Source organism: Dromaius novaehollandiae, chromosome 17 (genome assembly GCF_036370855.1).
Source record: "Dromaius novaehollandiae isolate bDroNov1 chromosome 17, bDroNov1.hap1, whole genome shotgun sequence".
Lineage (NCBI taxonomy): Eukaryota > Metazoa > Chordata > Aves > Casuariiformes > Dromaiidae > Dromaius > Dromaius novaehollandiae.
In genome coordinates this window covers 1,753,817-1,763,747 of record NC_088114.1, presented here as the reverse complement: position 1 = coordinate 1,763,747, position 9,931 = coordinate 1,753,817, and the positions used below count along the sequence as shown (strand labels likewise).

At 54.6% G+C, this 9,931-nt stretch overlaps 1 protein-coding gene across 2 annotated transcripts in view; it reads left to right on the top strand.

The window, feature by feature from the left end:
• Nucleotides 1-7,983: 7,983 nt before the first annotated feature.
• The window catches only part of GRK3 (G protein-coupled receptor kinase 3), an 80,009-nt gene continuing 78,061 nt past the window's right edge, over nucleotides 7,984-9,931 (top strand). The window contains exon 1 of one of the 2 annotated variants that reach the window (XM_064521864.1): nucleotides 7,984-8,255. In XM_064521864.1, coding sequence (XP_064377934.1) covers nucleotides 8,143-8,255 — 113 coding nt within the window. In that variant the 5' untranslated portion in view covers nucleotides 7,984-8,142. The remainder of the gene's footprint in view (nucleotides 8,256-9,931) is intronic. The other variant, XM_064521865.1, reaches the window with a different exon arrangement.

Here is a 9,931-nt window from a genome sequence, read left to right as displayed (position 1 = left end):
GAAATTAATTGTTCGGGGTTCCAGCATCTAACACTTGAGCTGCAACATCTAGATGGCTCAGTCTGATTGCCTGGTTAGCCAAACGCCCGGAGAAAAGCTGCAATGTGCGATAGTCTGCAAGACGAATTCGGTCTGTATGAAGAGTCCTGAAAACACTGTTTCTGTGACTATCCCTCAAAGCAAAATTCTTCCCCAAGGCAGGGATGATGGAACAGCCAGGACAGGCTCACCTCGAGCTTTTCACGTCATGGCAGCTCGGGTTAGGAGCATGCAGGATGGTTTCAGTTTGTTTCTAGCGAGCTGGGAGAGACTGGGGAGACTAGAAAGCGATGGACCTGACCGGGATTCCTCGTGGTTTTGTGTCGTTGCGTTAGGACTCTGCCTAACGCACAGACCAGGTTAAAATCTTCTAGGACTCCAGGTGTGTCATGAGCCCCACGTTGTGATAAATGCTGGTACACAAACCATCAGCGTGGCAGCTTTTCCCTGTGGGGCATTTAAACTCGATCACAAAATAAATGCTTACTACTGCTCTTAATGACCACCAGTAACTAAGAATGAGACCAGTCCGACCAAACCGCCAGCTCAGCTCCTGGGAGGCGACCAGCTCCTTGGCTGGGGTCGTGCAGGCTGGGTCCGTAGAGCATGAATACGCTACAGATGCACCACTTGGGAAAAAGCATCTGGGGCTGTGGGAGGTCCCATTGCTCCCGTGCCTGAATATTATGCAGGAGTAGCAGGTGTTGTCTCTGGGGAGGGTACTATATCTTGAACCAAGGATCTGTGAGCAAGCATCGGTTCCCCCTTTAGTGGGGGTATAAGATTTTAGGAGGCTGACGCAGCAAAGGAAAGAAAAGGAGGTTGGAAGAAAAGCCCTTGCTCCTCTGGTGTGGGATGGACCCTGTGGGCTTTGGAGCGGGTAGCTCTACTAATGTTCTCATGGCTACAGTAGTAATAATTCAATGCAACTTTTTTCTGTTCACTCGGAGAGGCTAAATCGTAGCATTTCTTAGTGTTGGTCTTCTCCAGTTCAAAAGCCAGGCCATCCATCTATGACAGATGTAGAACCTAATATATCTTGGGCTGCGGACGGTACATGACACTAGTAGCTGCTGGCCTGTTAAAGAAGAGGATTATTACTATAATTAGTGCTGATGGACATAGACCATTCTTTTCAGAGGGGAAAAAAAGAAATGTGCAGGTGACGGTTTCCTGCTCCATTTTAGTCCCCAGTGAACGTGCGGAGCAACAAATCTGAGTGGTCGTCCCCGGTGTCCAGCTGTGCTCTCGCGCAAGGCCCCTCCGAGCGCCTGGCAGAATACGGGCGGTGCGGGATGCACGCAGAGCCGGGCAGTTCGGCAGCTTCAGAAGATGTTTCTTTTCTTTCTCCTGTCTCACTTCACAGTTTGGACAAACATGACATGTTTGGCTTTTTAGTCCACTGAAAATGCTTGCAAGAAACAAACGCCCTCCGGGCCGGAGCTCAGGCAGGGTGGGTACCTACGTTACGCATGTGAGCACAGTTTTGGCAGCCCCGTGGAGCCAGGCTGGAGGCTCCCACAGGTTTCAAGGTGAGTGGGATCAGGCCCACGGTAGATCCAGAGCAGCCTGGCAGATCCTGGACAAGGACATTCTTCGCCGTTGTCGGAGAGCCCACGCGAACGGAGCGGCACGAGCTCCGGGAGAAACGCTGGGCCGGGCGTCTGGGACGCGCGCGTCGGGACCAGCCCCTAACGCCGACGGAGCCGTATAAACCAACATCTGCTGGGGATTTGGGCCCCGGTTCTTACGACAGGATCTGTACTGGTGAATGTCCTGCGAGGTCGGCAATCGAATTAGCGAGGGGCCAGAAGAATACGTCCTGATGTTGCCATCATCTGAATTAGATTCATTATTTCTTTAGAATTTATTTTGATTAAAGAATACTGCTTAAACCATCTCAGTCAATTTCAAAGAAGAAGTATTTCCTCCTGGAGCATTAAGCAGAGCCAGGAGTGCAGCCAGGCGTTGCCGCCAGGCACAGCAGCGGCACTGGATTTCCTGCCGGCCTCAGCAGAGCCTCCGTGATTGCCGCTCCAGCGAGAGACGATCAGACCCTCCCAAATTGCCCCGTTCGGAGCGTTTGGGAGTTTAAGAGCCGGACGGCCCAAGCGCAGGAGGGTCGCGGCACACACCTGGGGCGCAGCGGCTCCGCTCCGCGCTGCTGCTCGGGGAAAAGACCGGCCTCGGCTAAAATGATGAAGAATTGACCGAGGAAGGATAAAGACAGAAAACAGGACATTTTTATGTGGCATGTTGGTTTAAGAAAATCTGGAGAGGAAAATGCTTGAAAGCTGCTTTTATGATAGTAGTAGGAGAAGCGATGCGACACAGCTGAGAACTGCCGGACCCTCACTTCCCTCCCTTGCGTTTCCTCCCACAAGACTTCAGAAATTGCACGACTTTCAGCTCAGTTCTCATCCCCATCCCCAGAGGACGTTATTACGAGTCAGCCTATTAAAGCACGAATGTTTGGTGGTGAATAATATTTTCATAATTTAATTACCTTTTATTTCCTAATTAAAACTTAGCCTCATCATAGTGTCAGCTAGTTGCAGAAAGGAACGTGAGGATGATAAATTGCATTAAGTGCTTTACCTAGAAGGGGTTGAAGTCTTCGTTGAGAGTATTCAGGAGGAAGGTGGGTGGATGTGCAGCGATGCAGAGGTGCCCCAGAGCCTCCCCAGGAGTTCAGACCTGCGGCGCTCGGGCCCCTCCGGGTGCCTGATGCAACGGCACTGGGAAGGCAGAGCTGCCGTCCGCAAAATCGCTCCTTTTGGAACAGTCAGTGAATAAAGGCGGCGGCAGCAGCGAGGCCCATGAATTATTCTATTTGTTCTCAGAGTTGCCTCTCCCTGCGTGTTAGCGTAGCTTGATGAAGCGCACGCAGGAGGTCGGACGCAGCCTCGGCCTCGGCGCGGATGCCGCGCGGGGATGCTCTCTGCTCGGCCCGTGCCTCTCGCGCTGGTCCGCGCCGTGTGCGGGTGGGGAGAGGCTAAAGCCGCCTCGGTACCCCGGGAAACCTGAATCTGCTCCTGAAGAGGTGTGGGAAGCTCTTACAAGGTCCTTTTCTCCCAACGGCGATAAGAACGATCAGAGTTTGGTCTGGTAATGGTGAGGTCAGTGTTGGGAGAGCTTCCTCCTCTTCTAAGTTTCCTGTTTTTGATAATTAAGTAAGAACAGTTTGCATTTATTTATCTCTTACGGTCCTTTGGGCACTTTACCGCTGTTAGCTAATGAATCCTCCCCAAAACTCCCCAAGGAGCAGCTACTGCCCTTGTTTTTTCTCAGGGTAACCCCTCGGTAGGAAACCGCTTTGAGGCACTGGGGAGAGCAGAGCTCGATGAGCGCTGCACGGCGAACACGGTTCTCCTATTTCACTTTCAGTCATGCGAGCAATTGCACTCCAGATAAGATAATACTGCCAGAAGTAGAGAAAGCAGCAAAATGCAAGCTCTTTGCTTGGCTATTGCACTCACAAACCGCTGAGAATCAGAACCCATCTGGATCCATCACCTGTAAATGTATTTTACCCTAACAGCGCTGCTGAAAAGAGCCAGGGCTAAAGGAGGTTGCTGGTCGTCTGCTCGCTCTCGCTGGAGATAGCAGCACCGCATGGAGGGAATTAAAGGTAACCACTGCCTGATATTCTTAATAGTCTTCATCTCAAAACTACACCTATCTATGGCAATATTAATATTACAAACATATATTTTTTAAATTCAATAATTTTAACATGACCTTTTCCCTCAAGTGGGACAGTTAACGTTAGCCACACGTCGCAGCAGAGATTGTGTTCGATATCAGATTTTCCACAAGTGTAAAGGCAGCAGAGAGAGTATGTCTCAGTCCTCTTTTGCATCATTATCTTGATGTGACGGTGTTAGTATAGGCAGCACTTATAAATCCACTTCTGACCTGTTACTCTCTTAATACCGCCTGCCAGTCCCTGGAGCAGAGCATCTCCAGCGCAAAATTAATCCTTGAAATCGCGTACGAATGGCAGGAGAAAGCCGTGCTCCCACGGGAATGCGAACCAGGCAGCACGCAGGACTTCTTGGCTCCTACGACGGTGCACGGGAAATCCTGCACTCAAGCCCAGCTAGGCGCCGTTCTAACCACACGCACAGCTACAACCCACACCTCCTAAAACCAACATACCGTACGTAGAACGCCACAGAAATGCAAACCCCAACATACAGCACACGCAGACGCTCAGACCGGGATACACAAATGCTTCGGGCCCCTGACGGCGCTGCCCGGCGCTGCTGCTCTTTCAGCTCGGAAAGGTTCGGCTTCACTTCCACTCCTTAACAAAAACGCCCATCCGAGCGGCCTGCAGAGCCGCTTGATACGAAACCGGTAAAATGCAGGAGTCTGTCAGCGGTCCTCTAGCAGAAACCTGGAAAGACTCTCCCTGCCTCCTCCCTCCCCTGCTCGCCAGCAGCTTTTCTCCAATTAGCGTTAAAAAGCGTCGTCCGACTCCTGTTAACCAGAAGTGCATCTACCTCCCCGGCTGAGGAAGTTGCAAGGTTAAGCTACAGGCGCTTTTGAAAGGGAGCTAACGGTCACCAGCGATAAGAAAGGGGCGCAAAATAATAGCGAAGGGCTGGCGATGCCCTCGCCCGCTTTTCCCCCTGCGGGAGGGCCGGCGGGCCCACGGGCTCTGCTGGCGGCACTAATAACGCAGAAATGAGTGTGAAATCTAATTCATAACGTGCAAACTCGGTGGTGTCCTCAACAGAAATTATGTTTATTTAATAGTAACCTGCACAAAAATTATTAATTCAGCGACGTGCTATTCGCAGGCTGAATCTTTTTTTTTTTTTTTGGAAAGATCGGTATTTTAAAAAGATACTTTTCAGAACACAGGCTGAAAATAACATTTTGATTTTCTGGACTGCAAACATCCTCGTATAGTTCTGTTTTTTTATTTTTCGTAACATAGATTTTGCTTTTGGGAAATAGTTTGAGAACAGCGTAGGTACTTTGGGCAAAACTATAGCAACTTTGCTTGTGCTGCTTCTGTAATCACCACATCTCCCTGGTGTTTCCCCTCCTACCACTGGCTTCTTTCAACTACAGCTGCTGTTTCCAGGTACCTGCTCAAACGCGGTTCTTGTTGGCTGTCCGTGGTCAGTCTGTGTTAGATCAGCCAAGAGGTTTATGTGATAAGCAGGGTAATTAGAGTATTTAAAGAAAATACTCTCCCTTTCTGTAATTATAAAAGGAAAGCTTTCCTCTTACTGACCTCTGACAGCATTGCAAATGCACTTTCGGGATAAATTGTGCAGAGAACACCGTTTCTTTCGGCGCAGCACCAATATTTTGGTTCCAGCTGCTGCTACATGTGAGCTAGCATCAATAAAAAGCCAAAAGCATTAAGAGGAGAACAAATTTTTAACCGGGTTTTAGTATTAGCCATTATCAAACATGACTTCCTAGAAATTGTCACAAAGACTCTCTTTGAAGTGTACATTACAATAATATCCAGCTAATAATGGTAAAAACATGGTCAAGAAATAAAAGGAGAACATTATGAATCCTAAGTGGCATTTTCTTGGCCATTACTGCAATCACCATCATTGTAAAGTCATTTAAATATTTTAGAAAACAAAAGGGCCTTCTTCAAAAAGGCAGTGCTAGGCAGGCATTAATGGGTTTCTATTTGTTTTTTCCTCCCCTGTACGATTGCATCGTGATTTTGGTGTTTAGCAACACTATCAAGTCAGGTCAGCTATGACAACCACATTGCAGCTCTGCTGCTTCTCTCGCTGACCCCATTTCAGGAAACGAAAACGCGCTCTTTCCGTAAAATATCTGTGTGTTTCTTTCTAAACGAACGGTGAACGAGGACAGCGGGACTGCAAGAGCTACAGCTTCAGGGTCCCCTTGACAGAGTCAGCAAAACGCACAGGGCTGGTCAAGTAAACAGGCTGAAAGTGTGGTAAGGGTGACAAATGTTTAATCTCGGGCGAAAAAACCAGAATATTCCTTACAACAGCGGATCCAAATAGTTTTGGACCCAGCATTAGGCAGTACCAGCCTTTCTCATCAAAACTTTAAAAAATGCTAAAACTATCAAATAAGAGGACTCCACAGACGAGGCGCAGACCATTTATTTTTGCCTTAGTCATAGATCAGTGTTGTACAGTAAAGCACACCACATATACTTACATATGCACAACTAATTAGACAGTAACATTGCACATGTGGACATGTAACTTCATGTGCATTAACAATTCCAAAGAAAACACCAGGAAAACGAGGGTTAAGTGTTGGGCCAGGCGGGGGGAAAAGCGTTCAGCATCTCTGGACCGAGCCTTATGGTATATACCCTTAAAAAAACCTGGCATAGCTGCATCCAGGTGTCATGTCTGCCCCATTATAAGAGCTGCAAAAAGGAGAACCAGGGTTGAGGACACAGAGATCAAGTTTAGCCTGGGAGAACTGGGTCCGGCCTGAGCTTTGAGCCTGAGGATTCATGGAAACCAAGTCACAGCCTGCAAGCCAGAGCCAGTTTTCGCCGCCAGCTCAATGAATTCATGAACCTAAAACGCAGCTTCCACCGTTTTATCTAGATTTAGCGGATCCTTTAGGCAGGGCTGGCGGGGACAGGCAGCGGGGCCGAGGGAGAGCCGCGGCCGGGGGACAGCTCGGCCCTGTGGGTACCGTCGGGACGAGCATCACCTGCGCCCTGCCCGTGGGAAACCTGCCTCAGTCAAGACCTTCTGGTGAAAAATGCCGGTTTCAGTTGACGTTTTCAAAAAAAGCAGGTTCCCAGACAGTTCACAACGAGCCGCACGGCAAAACCCTCCCGGCTGTATGCTTTACCCAGCTCTAATCAGATCATTAACTTTCATAAAGAAGTAGGAAGGAGGAGTGGCGGCAATTGAAAGGAGCTCAAAACAAGCTGAGTTTGAAACTTCAGACTTGTCATTGACTTAGCCTTTCATTGAGCCAATTATTTATGACATATTTGAAGGAACTCGGCAAAGAAAGAAGTTCAAATCTGCATATCTGCTCGACTGCGGCGAGGATGCCGGGAGCGGGAGCTGCACGCGGAGCCTCCCGGCACCTGCAGACGTGCGCGGGGGGCACAGATGCGACGCCGAGGCTTGGAAAATAAACAAACACGTAGGGTTTTTGTTTCAGCGCGCACTGCCGTGCTGGGCCATCGTTTGCAGGCGAAAGGCTTTCGGGGAGCACTAGCGGAGCGCTGTGCAGCCGCGCTAATTTCCATCCCGTTTCCCCGATGCGCTCCACGCTGCCATGACCTAAAATATGAGGAAATTAGTTCTGAAGGTGGATGGAGGCAGCGCGCGCGGGGGGGACCAACGCGCAGGCCAGGGCGCTCGCCGAGCCGCGCTGCCGGGGGGCTGCGACGGGCCCCGCGGGGGGAAACGGGCCCCGACGGCCGCGCGTGGAACCCCCCCCCGCCCCGGGCCCGCCCCGAGGGGCCCCCGGGCAGCAGCGCGGGGCGGCGGCGGGGGCTCGGCGACGCCCCGCTCCGCGCGGCCCGCGAATCCAGGTCCGGGTTTTCGCGGGAGCCGCGGCGCCGTCTCGCCGCAGCCCCTCGCCCCGCGCCGCCGGGGCAGCCCCCGCCGCCGCCCGGCCCTGCCCGCCCGCCCGCGGCCAGCCGCGCCGGGGCTGCCCGGCGGCCGCCATGGGCTCGGCGGCGGCGGCCGGGCGCTGAGCGGCGGCCCCAGGCGCGCCCAGGGCCCCGCGCCGCCGCCGGCTCCGGCTGGGGCTGCGGGGGGGGGGGCGGGGGGGGCGGAGCGGGCGCCCGGGGGGCGCTGCGGCTGGCGGAGGCGGCGCTCGGCCGCGGGGGGGTTTCCCGCCCTCCCGCCCGGCGCGGCGGCCGCGGGGCTGAGGGCGCGCAGGGCCGGCGGCCACCGCCGGGCGCTGCGGGCGGGCGGGCGGGCGGGCGGGAGGCGGCCGTTGAGCCGGCGCCGCGCGCAGCCGCGCCGGGCGGCAGGCGACGGAGCGGGGAGGGGGGGGGGAGCCGCCCGCCGCGCTCGCCGCCGCCAACCCCCCGCGCTCGGGGGCGGCTGCCCCCGGCCGAGCCTCCATCTGCAGCCCGGCGGCGGCGGCAGCGGGAACATGGCGGACCTGGAGGCGGTGCTGGCCGATGTCAGCTACCTGATGGCGATGGAGAAGAGCAAGAGCACCCCGGCGGCCCGGGCCAGCAAGAAGATCACCCTGCCCGAGCCCAGGTACCGCCGAGCCCCCGGGGCGCCGCGGCCGCGAGTAACGGTCCGGGGGCGCCAGGTGCGGCGCTGAGGGGAGCGCGCGGCGGCCGGGCCGGGGGTCCCGGGGGGTCCCGGGGGGGTCCCGGGGCGCTGAGGAGCGGAGCGAGCCCGGCTCGGGGCAGCCGCTCCCGCAGGGCTGGAGCCCCCGGGGGTGGTTTGCTCCCAGCCGCATCTTTCATCCGGCGGGTGGAAAAAAAAAAAACCGGCCGAGCGTCGAGGTGGAAATGGAAGAAACAAGTTGAATCATTCTCAAACTGTTGTGTTCTGCAGAGCCGCTCTCCTGGTTTATCTGTCTGTCTATTAATTTATTTATTTATTGGATGCTGCATGGAATCAGGCGGGAGAGCAGTGAGGTGTGGGCAGGGAGGACGGGCTCACCGGAGCGATCCCTGCCAGGCCACGGCTCGCCGGGCAGCGGTGGCACGGCGATGGACGGACGCGGCCCCTGGCCCCACCGCGGCGGAGGCCCCCGGACGCCTGGGCCCGGCGCCGGGGTGCTGCCGCTCTGGGGCCCTTCGCTGTGGGGTCAGCGGCGAAACCGGGTTCTCGTCTAGGCGACGGTCCCCAGTTATCCGTGCGTGATAAAACGATTTCAGAATTGCCCACTCTTCTTTATTCCTGAGCTTAAAAGTAGGCTTTCCCTCTCTGTTCACACCAGGTGTACGTATGTGTGTGTGTATGTATATACATATATATATACATATAAGAAAGGATCAGGATGTAGCCAGCAAACAGTGCATGTATTGCATGTACTGCAAAATACATGTAGGTAGTTTGCAAGTCTGATGGTGGCCTAGCTGTCTGTCGTGAGTGAAGGATTACTGAAACGCTCTGCTCGCTCCTTGTTCTGTCTTCGCTCTCTGAATCGGGAATGCAGAGCAGGGGGAAGCCTGGCGGCACGGCCGCTGCCAGCGCCGTGCTAATGCCGCGGTGCTCGCGGAGGCATCGAAAGCTCAAAGTTTGGCTGTCATTTTTGAAGTCCAGTTAAGGATGGCTTGCTGGGGAGATGAAAGTGCCTCTTTTTGTTGTTATAAGCATTTACACGTACCAGGATATCCTGTATCCATAATATTTAGCCTGTGCTTTAACCCAAACTGCAACATGCTTTGCTCGAGATGCTCGTGGTTGCGTTTGCGTGCCTTGGTTGCGTGCGGTATCGCGGCAGTGCTCCTTGTTTGTAACGCTGACATGACACATCTGGGGACGGAAGATGCTGGAACGGAGACCGCGGTGGGGCGGATTCCTTCCAACGCCGTTGGAAATCCTGCCGGCGCTGGGAAGCGCGGCGGAGCTCGAAAGCTGCCGCCGGGGTTGACGTGCCCTCGCGGGAAGCGCAGCGCGGAGCACGCGGCCCGCAGAGCCTGCGGTGCATCGCTGCGCTCCTCCAAGGCTTGTGCCGTGCGGATGCCGGGGGCTCGGCGAGGGGCCGCTCCGCGGTCAGCTTCCCGGGAGCGGGAAGGAGGGAGCGCTGGGGGTTACGTTGCTGAGAGCGGCGTGGGCAAGAACCTGCTTTGCAAATTATATCAAAGGTTAAAACAACTGCTTGCAACCCCCCGCGGAGCGTCACGCTCCGGGGAAGGTGAGAAGCCGTGAGCGGGGGAGAAGCGCGGCTGCCGGCGGCGTGGGAGGGGACGCGGGGA